Below are 20,843 nucleotides of genomic sequence, written 5' to 3' on the forward strand. Positions count from 1 at the left end.
CAGCTGATTAAACATATTAATCCTGTGGCCATATCATACAAGCACACACAACTGATTAAACACAATAATCCTGGCAGACATCAAACCAATGTATACAACTTGATTAAACACACTAATCTTGGTAGATAATATAAATAAAAGGTGCATCCAAAATAAAATATCCTGAAATAAAATAATGGACGTCCCCCCACGAGATTACGACTAATATCACTTCGAACTTTTAGAGCAAGATTTGCTAATGATGCCTTGTAAAAGGAAGCTTTGGTGCATGATCCCAAGGGAATCTCTCATGCCAGAATGCTGCCTCAAACTCATGCATCTCCACTTCCCATGTATGGCCTTTCTCCCACAATTTTCTCAACCCTAATGTCTCTTGCTTACCATGCTCATATGTTGTTGCATGTTTTTTCTAATTGAGACAAGAAAAAACTATGCAAATCTTGATGTGCATTAGGAAATATATTCAAAATTTTCAAAAAATGCATTCATACTTGTTCCCAAATTACACCAAAATGAATTGAGTCTCTACGTTATGAAATTCACTGTTGACAATCTCTCTCTAGAAGGAAGGGAGCTAAAGCAAAATCTAGGAGTTGGTATTTGTAGATCTTGCTTCTTGTAAAATCATGCTCTTGGGCCAACATAAAATTCCAAGCTCCGTGGGAGCAAGTGGAGTGCTTGTCTTGTGGAGGCATCCTCTCTTTAAAAAACCCTTGACATTTGCCTTTAGCACCATAGCTTTGAGAACCTTAAAAGAGGTGTCCATGATGCATGGATTACCCTTTTGTTCCAGTGGTCTCAAGGATTAAATAAAGATGGGTGTGAAGGATTAAATAAAGATGTGTGTGGAGAACATGGGTGGTTAGTTGTGATGCCATGTGTGCTTTTTTCCCATTGACCAAAGATGAGCACAATTCTTTTTCCACAAGATTTCTGAAAGAAATTTCCTGTGTGGGGGACATGAGCCCAAGAGCTGGAGATGTCCAACACATGTAGATTGAGCTTGCATGATGTGTCGGCCAAGCGAGTCAGCAAATACTTTGTCATGTGCTTGATCCATTGGATTGGCCGTACACCACCAAGATATGAAATTGACCATACAGGGGGCAAGCCTTAGTCACTTTCTTCAATAAGACCACTTAGCCCAAATAGTCGTGGTCTTGTACATGGAGAATTACTTTTGCCCACCCAAGCGCCTTACTACTGAGATTGTGCAGAGCAACTCCATTGCTAGGGACATGCTACCTTTCATGCTGTGCATTTGACAAAGATCATTATTACTCCACTCATGACAAGGATTTCCAAGGGTTGATGATTGACATAAGCATCAAACTTTGCAAAACTCCTTTGAATAGTGAGACCCTCCATTGGCCTGGTTTCATTCCTCCTCCTTTTTTATGGTGCCTTGTATGATTGATATAGGCCTTGCATCTTTCATATCACAACAAGCTTATATTTATATGCTCTATATTGAGTACTCTGCATTTTGTGGGTATTTCTCCATTACCATCTTCTCTATGTCACTGCATGCTTGGCTAAACAATGGTCAATATAAAGGGTTAACATGCAGAGACTCACTTAGAAGCCTTAAACTATGTGTGCTGAAGTCTTGAACTAATTAATCTTCTTGTGTAACATCTTCCCTTCAAAACATGCAAGATACATGGCACCAAATTGAGTATTTGACAACAAGGCTAGTGAGTGGAAGGGGAGAATGTCAAATGTACACGAGTGCAAATCGGGCTACTATTTTCTAAATTTTCATAGGCCAACACTTGTAGACATCTACATATTTATGCACCACAAAAATGCCATTCCTTCCATAATCCCAATTACTTGAGTCCCGTGCACACTTGTGCTATCTCATGCACTTGCATGTTTAGCCTCTCTTATATTTCCCAACATCATGTTACTTCTATTGTTGCACACACATGCTTTGATTGGCAACTCAATAATGGGATAGGGTGTGCACAATGGAATTTTCTATCACTATCATATTTACCTTCCTTTTCTACCCACTTATGTATTTTGTGCGATGGTCATTGTTGACCTACATTGTAATGCTTAAGAAGGGAGCTTGTACCAGAGAAGTCAATTAAATTGCACGTTATTCTTGACATTGTTCATATATGGCTTGTTGCGTGCTCGAAGAGTTGGTATTTTATAACAGCTCTACCTAATGTTGCTGAGGTTGCATTGAGTTCTGATATACTGTGGCATCTCTTTGAGCAGATGTGGCTGCACCACCCATCTTCAATGTTTGTTTGCTTCGCCAATTGCGAACCCATAACCTGGGTTTTGACAACGAAACACCTTACCAACTGAGCTACCGCCTGATGAATATTGAAATTTATTTATGTTTTTATTTCATTACAAGATTCACACCCCTTTTTGTTTGCTTACAAGTTCAGCCACCTTCCAGTTTCTTTGATGTATGCTAGCTATTTTTTTATTTTTTTTGAGCCCTGTGGGGGGGGGGGGGGGGGGGGGGCGCGCGGGGGGCACACACAACTTTGAACCCCGACACCTAGTATAGTAGTATTTTCTTTAGAAAAACGGGGGAAGATTGCAGACATCATCATTTAAAATAGAATCTCATTAAGCTTCAACCTAGTGCAACTATAGGAGCTCAAAAAGCCCTCCAAAAGGAAGAAAAGAGCACATTATTGTCTATGATTATGTAATCATTAAACTGCAATGAGCTCAAAAGTGTGGGTTCAACATCCAAATAAGGATGCACTCTATATAAGTACCTTGTAAATCTTTAAAGATACACTTTTTCTCTGTTGAAGTCTGTCGCAGGAAATTAGGCCCATGCCTTTGCATTCATATCAAATATTATCAACGACAGAAAACTGTCCAGTTCATACCATTCCCTCTCTCCCAAGCTTCCAAGCCAACAGTAATTTATAGCTACACAAAAAATAATGTTTTACATGGCAATGCAGCCCTAGGAAGCTTTTTTTTTAACAACATGCATTTGACTACCTTATTAGGTATTCAAATACCTTAAGTGATTAAGTGCCTTGTTATTAAGCTAAACTTCACGAGTCAATGCTGCCCGCAATGCATGTAAGTTCTTTATGAGCGTTGTTTTGCCTCCTTGTTGCCTTCCTTGTCTCTAGAATAAGGTGATTTAGAAGCCCATTGACGGCTCTGCATTCAACATTAAAATCTCTTTTAAGCACTTTCATGTGCATTCTTAGTAGGTTAGATTAGAAAACACCAACACAGCCAGATGTTGTGCAAAATCATATACATCAAATAGCCATTAAAGGACCCTTAAAATTGCTTTTTTTACTTACGCTTGTTTCATTTCTTGAATCTTTTGGGAGTCAGTTTCATGCATGTTTCTTTGAACTGCTGTCGAACCATCTCTTTAAGAACCTGTGAGTTTCCTCTCTGCCATTCAGGAAAAAAAAAACTGATTTCTCAAATCATTTTAACAGCCAAGCCATTCTACGTACGTATTTGCAAAAAGATTTAATCATGGGACCACACAGAGACAGACAACAAGCTGCTGCAAATGCATAGCTAGACTAGAATCCCAGAACCCGTCCTCCATGTGTACATATGAATTAATAAAAGTTTGCAAGTCACCAAGTCAAGGATTCCATCAGGCCCTCATAAAGTGTGTACACTGTAGGCCCCTTCTACAATAAGCTCCAAAGTTGGGAGTCCAATCTCATATGCCCTCTAGCATGGTCCTGATGAAGGGACCAAGGCCAAAGTACCAAGGAGTCCAAGCTCATCAAGCCCTCTATAGTAAAGGCAGCTAGCCTTCTAGATCTTATTCTGTCCCACTCCCGCTAAGGGGCAACACTCATGAGAAAGGAGAAAGCCGCCACTCCTAAGTCTGTGGGAGTGGGGCGGTCTGCGGGAGTGGTGAAGAATGACACAAATGCAGAGAGGTGCCACCATATCCACTGAAGGGCTGAAGTCCAGTGGGAGGCATCTGAAAAAAAAAGCATAATCCACCAGACTGACTCCAGAGAGAGTGCTGAGGCTGGAGAAGAGAAAATGACAGTCTCCACCTCAGGCACCTATCAAATGCAGCAGACCCGGCAGGCTTGGCAACACTCCCTCGGCCATCTTGGGGGCCCACCCTCATCCCCATCCCCTAGCCTCTTTTCTGTCGCACACTCCCCCCTGCCGGACTCTACTCTGGTCCTGGTAGCCCCTGCCCTGCCCCTCCTCTCTCTCTCTCTCTCTCTCTCTCTCTCTCTCTCTCTCTGTCTCTCGTTCTTTCAGTGGGCAGATGCCACTCATGATCCCACCCGGCCACAGTATCACTCTTGGCAGCAGTTCATGGACCTGCCCAAGATATCCTCTGTTGGTATCCTGTAACGCTCATTCCTTGCTTGACATCCCCCTTTGAACTTCATGTTTTTGGATGAGTCTCGATTCTCGTTCTTTGATTTGCCCACCATCCAAGGCATATATAGGGCTTCAACTTGCAAGGCTTTGTCTTGGGCTTCTTCCAAGGTTTTAGGTCCCATCATATAGACTACTTGATAAAGCTTTGGTTGCAATCCATTTACAAACTTTCGCATTTCCATCATGGTGGGATAAAAGTATATGAGGTAAACTTCAATGAGACGGCTGAAAAGTTATTAAGATATGTTGCCACACTTTCTCCCGCTTTTTGTTTTACCTCATCCCATTCCTCTGTACATCTACCTCGAAGGTAGTGGGAAGGAACTTTTTGTTGAACATGGTTTTGAAATTAGCCCATGAAGTAGGTTCGGTCCCTTCTTGAACCACCTTTAGCCACCAATTCAAGGCGGCATCTTTCAAGTGCATACGGACCGTGCGGAGTTTGGACTTTCCAGAGAAGTCCTCTCCTCCAAAGGCGGCGTCAAACTGTTTGATGCAGGATAAAGCTTTCTAAGTGTCCCGCTTTCCATAAAAGGTATCAAGCTCCTTTGCCTTCTCTTTTGCTTGGCCGGAAGAGGCTGCATCTGATAGAGCAGGTCTAGGGGTAGCTTCTCTCTATCCTCCATGAGTGATGGATCGGGTGGCTTTGGGTTCTTCTCTAAAGGAAACCCCTTTACCTCGTAAGTAGGCTTTAGTGACTTCCACACCTTCGGCTTCAGTGGTTTGGTCTTTGATAAAGTCTTCGAACATCTGGGCTCTTCTGTAGTCTTGTTCCTTCTTGGCTCTCCAAGCTAGGAACTCTTCATTTGAAGATACCTTTTGAACTTTTGAAAATCTCGATATTCAGCTGATGCCATGACTGCGGTCTCATGAGAGACAGATTGGTGGCCTTGGATCTCTTATGGATGCCCTGGGTTATCTTCATAGTTGTTCCCTTCTTGAGGCCCTTGGTCTCCCTCAACTCTCGACATGGTTCTATCACCCCAGAAAACATTTCTTCAAGAGAAATCCTGCTCTAATACCATTGTAAGCCCAACGGAGCGTGCAATGACAGATGCAACCACGTGTATGAGAGAGAAACATAGAGAGAGAGATGGGAATAGGGGTTTCACACGGTACACCACGCACGGTACACCACGCTGAACAGGGAACAGGCCCCGGCCCCTCTTCAAGAATTTATTTCAAGAACAATCCACGGGCTTTTCCAAGCCAGGACCAATACAACAAATGAATACAATATCAAACAAAAGTGTCGATGTCGAGATCGGGGCCGAGATCGATGTCGAGGCATAAGATAACTGATGTCAAGCTCACCACGAGGATGACCCACAAGAGACTTATACCGGGCTAGTACTGAAATCCAGTGTTTGATGTTCCCGAATCCCAAATATCCACAAAAGCTCTTTGTTCTCAATCCAATCTAGACAAGGTAATCCCACGATACACCCACACTGAGGAGAAGATAACACTTCAACGGAGTTTTGAAGATGACAACTCAGTAGAGATTCGGGCAGTGCTTCTAGTGTAAAACAATATACTCACGGGCAGCATAAGAGGCGGTGCTGTTCTATGATAAAAGGTGGCACACAAAGAGGCGAAACTACAGCAAGGCAGAGGCAGTGTACAGATGGTGGCGCTACTGCCAAACAGAGGCGGCAATGTGCAAGAGATGCTTCTGGGCAGAGCGCTGCAGGCAGTGGCACTCCTCACAGAGGTGGTGATGAAGCTGGCGTCAACAGGGCAGCGCAACAGCAAAGGCAGCATTGCTGGGCAGAGCGCTGCAGGCGGCGTGCTCCAAAGCAGAGGTGGCGGACAGTGGGCAGAAGTGGCACTATTGCAGACGTAGGCGGCTGGTTACACAAGGCAGCTCTGCTACAGTACAGATGGCGGCACAACAAAGGCGGCGCAGCTTTCTGGCGGAGCAGAAGTGGCGGAGATGGGCACTGTTGGGATGGCTGCCACCAGCTGAGGTGGAAGAGTTAGGTGGCGTGAAGAAGAGGAAGATGACGATGATGAATCTCTTCTCCGATGTTCTCCAAGAGTTCTTCTATGATCCACCTAGAGGGTGCATGCTTCTTTAAATACTTGAGGGGATGCCTGCTTTTTACCATGCTTTGCTTTTGCCTTTTTCCACTTGGCTTTTGTTTCTTGCTTTTGCTTTGCCTCCTTGCTTTTGCTTTAATAATAGTCAAAGTTCTTAATTTATACTTTTTCAACTTCATGGCCTTGCTTTTTGGCCCTGGAGCTGCTTTTTGAAAAAGTGGCTTTTAGCTTTTTGATCCAGTTTGATGCCCTCTTTCCAACGGTGCCCTCAGCTTTTTGGTCAACAAAGTTTGACTTTTGCTTTTTCTTGCTTTTTGACCCAGACGAGTGCTTTTTCCAATTCCAACTTTAGGAACCTTGCTTCCATGTGTCCATCATCCTGTCCATGTGTCCGGGCATGAGTTCTATCATGTGAAAAAAGCATGGAGGACCAAATAGGTTACAGTAAGTAAACCTCAGAGCCTCGTACTGCAAACAGACTCTACAACAAGGCCTTCACTGTTAGCGTGGCTTCAGTGAAACTCAATTCGGACATATCTATTGCCAAAAAAATAGACATCTATGATACGCCCTTGCTTGCCTACTAGGACGGCTAGCAAGAGGTCTCGTATCTATCCTTAGGCCAACCTACTACCAATGAACTTGCAAACCACAGTTGTAGCTTCAAGGGAAACCACCAAAAAGCGAGTTGAGGGTCCATGTCGGAAAGTTGACAACCAATGACCACCTCAAACAGGGTAGATGGAGCGGCTGCCTAGGAGTCCTCTTGAGGGACCGCGGGGGGGGGGGGGGGGGGGGGGGTGGCCAAAGGGCGCCGGCCACCAATAACCTGAAAGCACAAGCTAACCAAAGAATGGAGGGAAGGCGAAAAGGAAAGAAGAAGCAGGGGAAAAGCGGGCAAAGGCGAGGAAGAACAGGGCAACAGTGACGGCACTAGCTGGTAGAGCAGGGTGGCAATAGAGAAGGTGGGGGGGGGGGTTGCGGAAGCCAAAGGGCACCGGCCCCCAACAACCTGAAAGCACAAGCTAACCAAAGAATGGAGGGAAGGCGAAAAGGAAAGAAGAAGCAGGGGAAAAGCGGGCGAAGGCGAGGAAGAACAGGGCAACAGTGATGGCACTAGCTGGTAGAGCAAGGTGGCAGCAGAGAAGGTAGAGCGTGGGGGGGGGGGGGGGGGGGGGGAGCAGACAAAAAAACCAGGAGGGGTACACAAGCGGGAGAGGAGCGAGGCAGAAGTGCATGCAGGGAAGAAAGAAGGCAAGGCGGTTGTGCGCAAAGAGCAAGGAGCCGCACTGGGTTGCCACAAAGCCAAGACGGGGAAGTGATAGGCAGAGCAAAGCATTGTAAGGGGGGTGGCTGGCTGGCTGCTCGGCTGGCAACCCGGGCAGGGGCCAACCGTCCGCCACTCTCCGGCTGGTGGGTCATCCATGGTCGGTACCTGGTGCTCCGCTGCCCAGGAACCTGCTCCTCCCTCGGCCCCCTGGTGCGGATCTGAGCGGGAAGCGTGGGGGGGGGGGGGGGGGGGGGGGGGGCACCAGGGGTGGTCTCCTAGACTGACCCATCTGTCTGCAAATGAAGCATTGGCCTAGAAGGCCAGAATATTCCACTCGCTGCATACTGGGGTCGCCCCGAAGGCTGAAAAAGATATCATGTGAGGCACAGAAACCAGCGAGGCAACACAGATGTTGAGAGATGGAATCCCGATTGCTCATGCGAGGGCCGAGGTAGCGGTGGGGTCCATCACTCTCCCGATGGCACCACAAATCACCGGGAGAAGAGGAAGGTATTCCTTCATGAGGCTTGGAAAGCAGACTGTCACGAGAAAGCCAGAAACTCCAGCTAGAGGGTCGGATGCCGGGTCAAAGCCATGCTGCCACCGTGCAAAGAAGGTATGTGCCATATGCAATGCAACGGGGCTTAGCTATATGACAAGATCAAACGCCGCTAGTGAGTCGAACTCAACCTGGTAGTAGCCAAGCCCCAAAGGATGAATATATGCGATCTTTGCATGCGCACCTAGGAGGCTAGCCTAAAGAAGATCTCTGAGTTGGCCACGAGTGGGGCGGCTACCGACAATCTTGCATACCAGAGTGGAGACCTCTAGGGATGCGACGGTCGTAGCGAGAAGCTGCAGGTCCGCTTCAGAAAACGAAAGGCAGGTAACGACGGCCTCCGTTTAGGGAGACAGAGAGGCTGCCATGGAGTCCTCCTGGGGGCGAAGACCAGAAGAGGCTCAAACTTGCCGAAAATAAAGAAAAGCCCACAACCGGAGGGCACTGCTGACGACGACAGAAGAAGGGGAGGCAACGAGACAAGAGGCACGAACCGGGGGGGGGTAAGCAGGATTGGGGGGGAGAGGGGGAGGGGGCGGGCGGGCGGAAAAGGGGAGGGGGGGGAGCACGTGGAAAAGGAGAGGGGGAGGCGTGGGCGCAGGCAGGGGGAGAGAAGGGAGGCGCAGGCGGGCAAGACAGGGGGGGGGGGGGGGGGGAGCAAAGGGGAGGTGGTGCAAGCACGAGCAGGGCAGCGACGGGGGGCGTAGGCAAAACAACAAGCCGGGGGGGGGGGGCGCCATAGCTTCGCTCACAAGTCTTCAACTCACTTCCAAGCTCTCTATTTCTACCCACTCTATGTTCTTGTTGTTTTCTGTGTATTTCTGTGCACCAAAGCTAAGTGTCGCCATTGTGCGCGCTAGGCTGGCAGCATGCAGGAGGATTCGGTTCTGTCAGAGAACCGTTATGAGCATTTATCTCAGGATTTTCTCGTTGGTGACGCACCTTCGCCAGTCCCAGAGCGGGGCCCTCCGGCCCTACCAGTATGGCGATCGATCCTTCGTCGAGATCCCCCCCCCCCCCCGCCCGCGGCGAGACCCCTAGTGTTCTGAGAGGCCGACCGGCCTCTCTGAGCCCCCGGTGAGCCCATCCCCACAGCCATCCTCTTCGATGGATCTCTCCTAGCAGCACTAAGACAGTAGCCCCTTGTTCAGATGTGTGGTTTTTCCCACTCCATGCCCTCTATGCCTGATAATGGCACGATGGTCTTCCCTTTTCCCTTCAATAGTGCAGCCTCCGGAATAGTGGGATCCCGAGATGGTGGCAGCTGCCATCCAGGGCTAGGCAGTCGAGCTATCCCAACACCTCCAGGATCTTCACATCACCGACATTCTCACCCATTTCTGGCCCTTGGCTAGGATGGAGCTTGGAGGTTCTGTTCATCAAGGCCGGGACGAGGAGATGGTAGTCTCCAACCTGGAGGTGCTGCTTTTTGTCTTCATGCATACTTATGTCCTGATACCTCTTCCCCCCTCTTACAGATACCTCTATTGTGATAGATGGAGTCCGGAGCATGCATACACTCGCGCTCATACAAAGTGGCATCACATGGAGGATAGGATAAGTGCCCACCTAGCACACCTTCGGCCCCGCACGGATTGTGATTATTCCCCGTCCTAACCCTTGCCCAAGACTCTTCGCGTGGAGGGTAGTTCCGCTAGTGCCACATCACACAGAGATTGATATGCGGATTGTTACATGGAACATTCAGGGTTTAGGGGGGGGACTCAGTGCTTTCAGAGACGAGGTGTGCTATGAGGCGAGCTCCAGAGAGCCATGGTTGGCGGACCCATAGACATTTTATTCCTCCAGAAGCATCACCTCTCATAGGGGTGCACCCGCAGATGTGGGAAGATTCTTCCACGTGCAGGAGTCACACTTTCTAATCCCCATCTTTCAGCCCCTCTGGGACACAAGCAAGAGTGTGTATTTCTATCAGTGAGCAGCTGCTACTGGCAATGACTAGCTTAGGAGTCATCGTCCCCGGGCGTGCACAGTGAATTACCATTACTATTGGAGGGGATAGCGTTGCCTTCCTCAACTTTTACGCTCCGAACGCTGCTATAGGTAGAGCCCTCTTTTGAAGCTCAGTATAGCAGGCCCTCCCTTAGGCTGACTTTTGGTGCTTGGGTGGTCACTTCAACATGATAGAGGCAACATAGGACAGACTTGGAGGTGGCACGGCCACAGTTTCAGGAGCAGAGTACTCAGCCTAGGAGGAGATGGTTCTTGCAGTCAGGGGACACGCTTGGCATCTTCCAGAGTTTGGGCATAGCCTTGGGAGCCTTCGCTTCTCGAGATCGGATAGGAGAAGCACCAGCCCCAACCTCTCTAGACTTGACAGATTTTACGTGGATGAGTGGGCTTACAGCCAAGGGAGTATGATTGGTATTTTGGCAAGCACTACATTTTCTGACCACGCCCCGGTTATTGTCCTTAGAGGAGGACCCCTGGAGGCATGACAGGCAGATCAGCTCGAGGATCCCGGATAGCCTCATTCAGGACCCAGAGATTTGTGGCAGGATAGAGTAGATATATATGGGCGGGATTGGATTTTCTTTCAGGCTCTGTTGCACGCAAAGGGGATGAGGGCTTAGGGGAGATCAGTTTGCAGGAGGCAGCCCAAAGCCGATTAGAGGGTTTCCGGGAACATGAGAGGATTTTGTGGATGAGTCTTGTCCCTCTACGGCAGCTTCAAGAGAGGTCCCCATATAGTCAATGGATCGAGAGTTAGCTTGCTGCCGCTCGCACGGAGATTAGATCCATCGAGGAGAGGAGGGTGGAGTACAGGTATCATGCCAGGGCCTCTTTTTGGACTCAAGCGGGTGATAAGAGTCACAGGGGATCTCTTTGAGATAGCCAGCCCCCACAGGAGGAGAGATGGTATTCGCAGGTTACATGGCCAGGATGGAGCTATTGTTTCAATGAGCCATCGCCACATACTTTTTTCGATCCCTCCTCGCTAGTGCCCCAATCTCTCCATAGGTGGTGGAAGCACGCGAGAGGGTCTGTAGGCATACGGGGGAGGTGGTTGCCCCTGTAACTCGCCTGGGAAGCGCAGGAGTGGGCGTGCATCACTTGACCATATGAGCATAATTAAACATTTCGGCATTTAATCATAGCCATTAAACAATCCACAAAGCTGAAAATAGAAATTGCGCGTATAACACCGCATAGAGGCCGGAATGGGCCGACCCCCCTCCCCCTTGGAGTATTTCCTTATCCAAGGAGAAATATAACATGTACAAGCTTTGAGGGACTTACTCTCCTCATGGGAGATCTCGGATTATCCATATACAATCATAAACATGTCCTTCATGCAATATGGCTATCTAACATGTCCTTCCATAGGCGCACAAACATGTATAACAGCCCACATGGCTCTTCCATACGCGCATAAACTTGTATGACAGCCCATATGGCTCTTCCAGGAGCACATAAACTTGTAAACCAGCCCATGTGGCTCATCCATGAACTCATAAACCTGAAACCAGCCCATATAGCTCATCCATGAACTCATAAATCTGTATAACAACCTGTACGTCGCATCCATGAGCGCCAAAACCTGTAAACCAGCCCATGTGGCTCATCCATGAACTCATATAGCTAGTATAACAACCTGTATATCGCATAAAACCAAAAATTTCAGCAAGCTTTAGGATTGTTTTGCTGAAAAACAACCATCTGGGGTGTGCAAGATGGTGCAAAGTACTGAAAATCATCTTTCCCAAGCCGGATATGGCTATGGTGGGCTTAGAAACGGAGAAAAATTAGAGTTTTCAGCCTCCAAAAACTTGCTTGAAGCTCAAACTCGCCCAAGAGATAACTCTCTCATGTTCAAATAAGCAAGAAAATGCTACAATGCCATGTGTAGAGTTGAATTGACAAGTGTGAAGACACTTGTCTCACTTTTATCCTCTTATCTGCCACATGTTCCAAATCCAAAGGCCAAAAATTCCACAATCTTTAGCTCTAAAAATATCCCAGATGATAGCTCATTTCACATCGGCGCTTTGGCAATACTCGATCTCTGTTGAATTCCGAAGGTAATGACATGAATGCAAATTCCATCGGAGATTGCCAAAAATAGCGACTTTTCCTAAAATTTGCGAGATGATCTCTGTGTTCCACTACATGAGAAATACATGTAAGCACCATGTAGAAACCTGTTTCATTGCTCGATTTCCCCCAAATCCTCTAGAGTTCACTATACATACTTTGCACTTGACACTTGAGCTCCAAAACCCATTTCTGCGTCCAAGAAACCGTCTCGAGTGCCTGGACCATACTACGAAAACTTGGTCCTCTGTATTGGATAATCCCCCATTCCTAAAGCTTGTACATTCTTGATCTTTTGGGCATCCAAAGCCCATCCACACACATGAATTCTGGAGATGCCGAAAATGGTGACATTCTCCCCAGCTTCTTAAAAGTTGTCCTCAACTTTAAAGCTTCAAACCATATATCAAGATATAACCATGTCCATGTGCTAAGACACTCAAACAAGTGCCATGCACAAGAAACTAGTGCCTGTTCCAAATAAATGGACGAGACAAAACAATCCCATAAGTCCAGATATCATAATCATGTCCCAAGTACATGGGCGAGACAAATCAGTCCCATAAGTCCAGATATCATAATCATGTCCCAAGTAAATGGGCGAGACAAAATAAGTCTCCTGCCAACAAGGCATCGGTCCACATGACCCTTGACATAGACATAAGTCCCATGCCAACCAGGCATCATGTCCACTATACCACTTGCACTCCATGTTGGTACTCCGACCATACACCTTGGATGAGAGGTGGGCTCAAGTAATAAGATAAAACAATCACTCGCAGACATAGATAGCCTGGTGTTCCATAAGCATTTCTCCTACACATAGTTTATAGGCATTCGGCCACCAATAGTTTGTAGGCATTTCAGCCACCAACTCACACTACCCTCTCCAAGTGCCCATGTTCCCTTCCATCTGCTCTCTATTGTTCCACCCACACATGGTAGAAACAATCTTCAAGAGAGCACGTAGGACAAGAGAACACTACACAGGGTATGTTGTGCTTGTCACTTCCCTCTGAAGTGCCCATGTTCTCTTCCATCTGCTCTCTATTGTTACACCCACACATAGTAGAAACAATCTTCAAGAGAGCATGTAGGACAAGAGAACACTACACAGGGTATGTGAGCCATGAGTTCCATAAGTCCAATGCATAAAGAGAGCCAAAAAGAATAATCCATCCCAGTAAAAGGGAGCCATAAACATGATCCATAAACCTGAGGATGGATCCAAATCCCTAGAAAAGAAGCCTAGGTATCCATAGACCTGTATGCCATAACTCTTACCACATGCTCCGTGCTGACCACACACCTTGGAGTAGAGGTGGACTTTATCCATGAAAGCATCATATCGATGAGATATCCAAATATTTCTTCTCTAAAAACTCGGATAGATTCGTCCATAGAAATCGCTTGCAAAGCCCAATATCTATATACATCTCGTCTAAGAAAGAAATCTCCATATCCCAATAAAGGGAGCCATGAAAAGAATTCATCCCATTAAAGGGAGCCATAAAGAATTTAAAAGATGACCATATATATATATAGCCATGAAAAGAATTCATCCCATTAAAGGGAGCCATAAAGAATTTAAAAGATGACCATATATATATAACCATGTCATATATTGCAGTCCTCGAGCATTGTGCTCACAATAGAGATGACCTCTAGATTCTAGGCTTCTCAACCATGAAAAACATTTTTCCTGAAACACATTCAAGAAAACATGCAACACTTATCCTTGCATTTACACGCGAGAGTTAGGTGTTCAAAACACATAAACCATGAAAAATCAAAAGTAATAGCTTTGTAACCTCAAAGAATACTTGGCTCAATGTTCACTTTCCATTATGCCTAGTATTGCTATGTATAATCCTACCAATGGCCATAGTATGCACCTTAATAAGATCGTTCTCACATAAGAATGAGAGAAAGCCTTATGCTCTGATACCAATGTAACTCGCTCGGGAAGCGCGGGACTGGGCGTACATCACTTGACCATATGAGCATAATTAAACATTTCGGCATTTAATCATAGCCATTAAACAATCCACAAAGCTGAAAATAGAAATTGCACATACAACACCGCATAGAGCCCGGAATGGGCCGACCCCTCCCTTGGAGTATTTCATTATCCAAGGAGAAATATAACATGTACAAGGTTTGAGGCACTTACTCTCCCCATGGGAGATGCCAGATTATCCATATACACAGGTGCCATGCCAAAGAGGCTCTCAGAGGGCTTGATTCGCTTGATTCCCAAGGAGGGTGGTGACAGATTGGAGATCTGACAGTGGAGACCCATCACTCTTCTAGGGACAGCCTATAAGATCTTGGCCAAGGCCATCAGCAGGAGACTTCAGCCTTTTCTACCAGACTTGATCCACGACACTCAGACCGGCTTTGTTCACGATCGGAGCATTGTGGACAACATCTTCACCTTCTAGGAGGCGACAGCTTCGGCCAGGATGCGGCAACAGGACCTCATTGTGCTACTCCTAGACTTTGAGAAAGCTTATGATAGGGTGGATTGGAGCTTTCTGGAGGGCACTATGAGCCGGATGGGATTCCCCATGGAGTGGATTCGTGGAGTCTCAGGACTTTACTCAGCCTCACACAGCCAAGTTCTCATTCAGGGAGCTCGTGGCGACAAATTTCCTTTCTCCCACTCATTTAGACAGGACTGTCCTTTGGCACCTTACCTCTTCCTATTCGTCGTCGAGGCCATGAGTAGTTTTCTCTCCGCCCAGGAGACCGGGCTTCAAGGATTGCGTCTTCCCCTCCGCACGCAGGAGGAGTTGCTTGACTCAGAGTTTGCAAATGACACAGCAACTTTCTTGTAGGAGATGTGGGGAATTTGTGGAGGCGATCGAGGTTTTCTACCGCGCTTTAGGAGCACAGATCAATTGGCACAAGTCGTGTGGTTTTTTAGTAGGCTCAACACCTGCCCTGACTTGGCAACCAATGAGGATTTTCAGTGGATCGCGAGGGGCACCCCAGTTCAATATCTCGGTTGCCAAATTGGCATAGATATCTCTCCCAGGTAGCAGCTCGCCCCGCTTCTTCTGAGTATTCGGAAGAAGCTTTTATATGGGAGCTCGGTGAGGCTCTCCCTAGCAGGCAAAGTGGTGGTGGTGACGAACCAGGTAGTGCTAGCCACCATGTGGTACATCGCTTCATGCTGGGCCTTTTCTTGGGCATGTATTGGCCGAATTCAGCGATTGATCCGGAACTTCTTATGGGCCGGAAGTGATGGGAGGCCAGCCAGGGCCAAGGTGGCATGGTGAGTGATCATTCATTGTCAGAGGACTCCTTCCCGGTGGTGAGCCCTGTGGCTGCAGAGTACCCGATGGATCTTCATAGAGACGAGAGCCCGTGGTTTTAGCCCAGCTTTTGAGGACAGATTTGCAGCCAATTTACTTCGGGCTTGGGATCATCTCAAGCCATCCCTCATACAAATAATTCCAGTTGCCTAAGAGGAGCGGCTCCGGCAGCCTTTGGTTTGGAACCCCTTGATCCATTTACCCAGTGGCCACATGTTGGGGACCCGGCCGCATGTATCTTGGGGAGCCTTGAGCATGGGACCAGCCACGTCTCTTGGAGATTGGATTGCACACAGGCAGTTACATAGTCACATGAAAACGCGTTTCTGGGGTGAGAAACCCCGAAACGCAAGAAACGCAAGAAACATTTCAGAAACTCCTGATTTTTTTGGTTTCTCAAAATAAAAAATTTGTTTCTCAAAGTTAAAAATTCCTATTTTTTGGAACTTTAGCAATGCAAAATTATATAGAAAAAAATCCAAAACCTTGGCGTTTCTTAGCCGAAGGCCGAAACGTTTTGCCCCAAAACCTCAAAAACCCCAAAACGTCAAAAACCCCAAAACGTCAAAAACCCCGAAACGTTTCTGGTGACTATGGGCAGTTACCCCTAGAGGAGCAAGAGAGAGGCCTGACAGGGATCCAGGGTCGAGATAGGCTCAGCATCGACATTGACTCAGCTATCCCTTAGGAGTGGCTGATGCCTATTCCAGACTGACCCCCCCAGTGTGGTTAGGAGTGTTTACCAGACACGATATCCTGATGGCAGTCCATGGAGAAGATGAGGATAGTGGTCTGCTCACTTTTTCTATTGGATCCCAGGGCAGACTAGAGAGATCAAAGCTACCCTTGGAGGATTTCACAGGCTGCACCTGGCAAAGAATGAGGATGATCGATTCTCGGGCACAGGAATGGCACATAGATCCAACACCGGCCAAGGTGGCCAGGGAGAGACTATGGCGGCTATGGATTTGGGAGTGCCAACCTCTCACGCGGCTGCAGTGGGACCTGGGAGAGTGGAACTTGGCATGATCCTGCAGATCGGGGGGGACTCTGGACGCCCCCTTCTTTGCATATATAGCGCAACTAGGCCGCAGGATCCAGATGCCTGAGATAGATGCCACACCGGCAACAGCAGCACATTGGCAATCACAAGGCCTATCAGAGCATTTCCTTTCAGATTTCTGGAAGAGGCTTTGGGACAGCTTTCGGCCTAGAAAGATCACTCTCTTTCTTTGATTGATGGCTTGCAGGAGTTTGGCAGTCGGTACTTGGTTGGCACTTGGAGGTCGGTCAACGGCTTGTCCGTGGTGCGGCCACCATCAGGAGTCTCAGCGACATTGCCTTTGGGATTGCCCGAAGGCTGAGCAAATTTGGCAACGGATTCTCCCCACCTTTGCTATGGACAGGGCATCGACCCGGATCATCACTTGGGGCACTATTGCTTGGGCCACAGAGGCTGGAGCATTCAGGGCTTATGAGGAGGATGGAGGAGGGCTGCCCTTCAAGTCTCTCACCATCGTATTGCAGCAATAGGAGTCACAGCCCCTCCTACAGGTGATTTGCAGTAGCATCGCAACCTAGCACATTTGGCGTGCTAGATGCAGCGAGGCCATCAAGGGTACCCGCACTCCACCGGCTAAAACCATCAAGAGCATATGGCTTGATATTATTCACACCCTCCGCGGTCAGTGGGGGAAGCTGCAAGGAGGTTCTGACTGCATGCGGAAGTGGTGGGAAGCCTTCTTAAGACTTTGGAGGCCTAGTTTTTCCTCACAGATAGAGGCGGTGACCCCATTTGGCACTACAAACCACCTGTGTGGTTGTTCCCCCCCCCCCCCCCCCCCCCTTGTATGAGATAGCCTTCTCCTCATAGAGCGGCCAGCCAGAGGAGAAGCATCTCTTCCCCTTATGATCACTTGTTTCCCGCCCTTATATGACGCGAGTTTGTATCTAGCCCACCCTGGTTGTACTTAGCCCTTTGTGGCTGCTTTTTTTTTAACTAATTGAAGAATCTTTTTCTCGGAAAAAAAAGGGGGGTGGCTGGCTCGGGGAGCTCGAACTCTCGATTGATGGGTTCATTGTTTCGGCATGGAGAGTGCACCTTAGGATTATTGTCGATTAAATATGGTTCTTTAGGCAACAGTTACTTGTGTGTGGATAATCTGTAAAAGGAAAAAAGGTAATAGAACTGTGTAGAAGAATCAAAAAGTTGTTGTTGACATTGAGGTGATGTGGACACTTCAGGGCCAATAGGTGGAATGTTATGTGCCACTCCTTCTGGTGAATGGGGAGCTTACTAGAGCTATATTATGTTGTACTTATGATCATTTTGAATACCATTCTCCACTCCGCCTTCCCATACAACTTGGCTTGTTTCTTTGTCCTGTAGAGTAACATAATTCTCCTCAAACTCCACCCGAAAGCCAATCGTGCAAGCTCTTCAAATCTCCCGCAAGCTCTCCAAGATCTCCAAGGTCTTCAAGCTACCTGGGGCTCTAATACCATGTCGAAATACGTAACGGATATGAGACAAAAAACTGAGAGCACACGCGGTAGAACTCCACGCTGAAGAAGAGCAAATGCAGGATATGCACAGGAGAGATGTGTGAGAACGTTGCTATATACACATGAAACCGATACAACATAGGAGGTGGGGGCAAGGGTGGTATTTAAGCCAAAAAGAAATGCCCTAGACTAGTTACTTTCCATAAGAGTAATAGACTGCATCAAGTACGTCATTTCGAAGACAATCAACCACTTTGGCTTTTCTATGACATACCACCCCACAAAACTAGTGTGCCATCATGTTTTCCACCGCTCCAACTTTAGCCCCCCAATCAATGAGGTTTGAGATGATTTGTATGGCATCCAGCAGAGCTTCTAAAATGACTTCTTCGTTCTCCGACTAGTCGTGTGTGCGCGTGCGTGCACGCGTGTGTGTGTGTGGGGGGGGGGTTCAAAAGCATGTACTTATGGGGTGTTTTATCAATCAATCAAAACCATCATTGGTTCATGCAATACTCTCTCTCTCTCTCTCTCTTCAGTTTTGTCATGTCTTCTGTAAAGGACTTCTCCCAAGGATCACTTAATACATAGGCATAAACAAGATTAGTACAGACAACGAAGGGCGCAGGCAAGCTCACCACCCAACCGTAGGTTCGCGTCCGCAAACCTCCCCTGAGCCAAGGGCTAAGGTTCCACTCCCACGAGTCCATGCTAGTCAACACTAGCATCCCATACCACCACTGCCTACCCACAAGAGCCCTTGGCAAGACTACCCATGACCCACCATGTCCATGGCAGGAGTAAGCCTCTTGGTCCACATCCAAACCAAATAAATCAATAATAACCCAAGACTCACTCATACAGTGCTTATTGCTACGTTAAATAACAATCCAGTATAAATACCCAATAACCTTGGATCTAATAAATCCGAACCTTAGCCACCTAAATCTACTAGTTTTTCCTAATCCCAAGGTTTCCCGAACTATATTGGATTAGTCCCTCGGCCAAGGTTTAGTGTTAGGTACATAACATTCCTCCCCACTTAGTCCACTCTTGGCAATGAAAGAGAAACTAGCTACTTGCATCATCAACTGACCCCAAAATCAGGTCTATTCCTGTCTATTAAATCCACATAGCCATGTATCAAGGAACCAACTCAAATGAAGCTCTTGTTCCAAATCTCCGCATGACTTGTTGTAGGATTGTCGCGACAATCATAAGATATCTTTCCCCTAATCTCAACACAATCTGGCACACGGATTGTATCCATACGAAACAACCACCAATTCCGAATATGGTACTGACTACCTTCCACCCTAACAAGTGGAATGATCCCTGCGTCGTAGTCTAAAACAATGGAGCTCCCCGCCTGGACCTCTCAAGGAATCATATTCATTAGCACAAAATTGGGTGAAAGATTCACCCTCGCAATCCTAGAGTCCCAACCAGGTGTGTATATACATGTCCACAGGGTGCCTAGGCATCCCCGGCTCATGGACAACACAGGCAGTAATCTCAGGCATTGTCCACGCAAACAAAACAAGTCATCCAAATAAAAAATCAAAGTCATGCACACACATGAGTGCAGCTAGACTGGAAGAAACACCCATCTTCTCAGTTGTATGAGTTAAAATGTCCAGGGTTCATGATCCTTCCGGAACCTTCCCAAAACATAAATACAGAAGATCTCTAGGATAGCTAGTCCCAGAGAATCACATCATGTCAAGCTCCATGAGCCATACATGTATACCATGTCAGGCCCCACAAGCCACACATGTACTATCATGTGAAGCTCCATATGCCATACAGACACACCATGTCAAGCTCCACCAGCCATACATGTATGTCATGTCAGGCTCACACATGAACAGTAGAAAAACAAAAGTTGCAAGGAATTTTGTGACATTTTCTAAGCAGTTGACCGCAACTGGAAGGCTTCTAGGTAGGCCTTTAGAAGCTCTGGATAATCCTCAAAATAATCCTCATCCATCCATTTTGCATCCATAGCCGAATAGTTTTTAAACTTCACAAGATACTTGCGTACTAGCTTGTCACCTGCATGCTTACGCTCCTTATGAAAAAACTATCTGCTCCGGTTGCAATACCTCCTCAAGTTCATCCACCTCGGTGGATCCTCCAAAATTGGTTTCATAGGAGGTTATAGCCTCAACAAGCTAACATGAAATGCATTATGTATTTTACAGTGATCGAGCAATACCAATCTATAAGCCACTTCATTTATCTTTTGCAAGATCTGGAATGGCCCATAATACCTATTCGAACGCTTAGGAAACCGGCCTTCTTTACCTGGCCGCTTCCAAAGACGTGCTTTCTCAAACTTAAGTAACACCCATTCACCTTCCTTGAAAATAACCTCTCGTCTGTGCTTGTCAGCTGCCTTTTTCTGCTTAGCTTGAAATCTTTCTATGGCTATCCGAACCTGTGAAAACACAATATCCAAATCTTGAACATACTCATCTGCTGCAAAGATTTCACCTTTTGTTTGTAAGATAGGTGGAAGCACCACCTTGCCATAGACTATCTCAAACGGAGCCTTATTAGTTGAAGAATGCACACAGTTATTGTATGCAAACTCAACCAATGGCAAATACTTTTCCCAATCTAACTTCTGCTCAAATACATAACACTTCAGAAAAACAAGTACGGTTGAGTTGGCAATTTCACTCTGACCATCCACTTGAGGATGATAAGC

General features: G+C 47.0%; 1 protein-coding gene across 2 annotated transcripts in view; it reads right to left on the reverse strand.

Annotated features, from left to right (window-relative positions):
• Positions 1-2,716: 2,716 nt before the first annotated feature.
• Positions 2,717-20,843, reverse strand: part of EMB2786 (COMPLEX 1 LYR-like protein) — a 29,457-nt gene continuing 11,330 nt past the window's right edge. For both annotated transcript variants that reach the window (XM_086794908.1, XM_086794915.1), the window contains exons 3-4: positions 3,306-3,402; positions 2,717-3,156 (exon numbers count right to left, since the gene is read on the reverse strand). In XM_086794908.1, coding sequence (XP_086651034.1) covers positions 3,313-3,402 — 90 coding nt within the window. In that variant the 3' untranslated portion in view covers positions 2,717-3,156; positions 3,306-3,312. The remainder of the gene's footprint in view (positions 3,157-3,305; positions 3,403-20,843) is intronic.

Source organism: Cibotium barometz, chromosome 5 (assembly GCF_041138505.1).
Source record: "Cibotium barometz isolate CiBa-2024 chromosome 5, ASM4113850v1, whole genome shotgun sequence".
Classification (NCBI taxonomy): domain Eukaryota; kingdom Viridiplantae; phylum Streptophyta; class Polypodiopsida; order Cyatheales; family Cibotiaceae; genus Cibotium; species Cibotium barometz.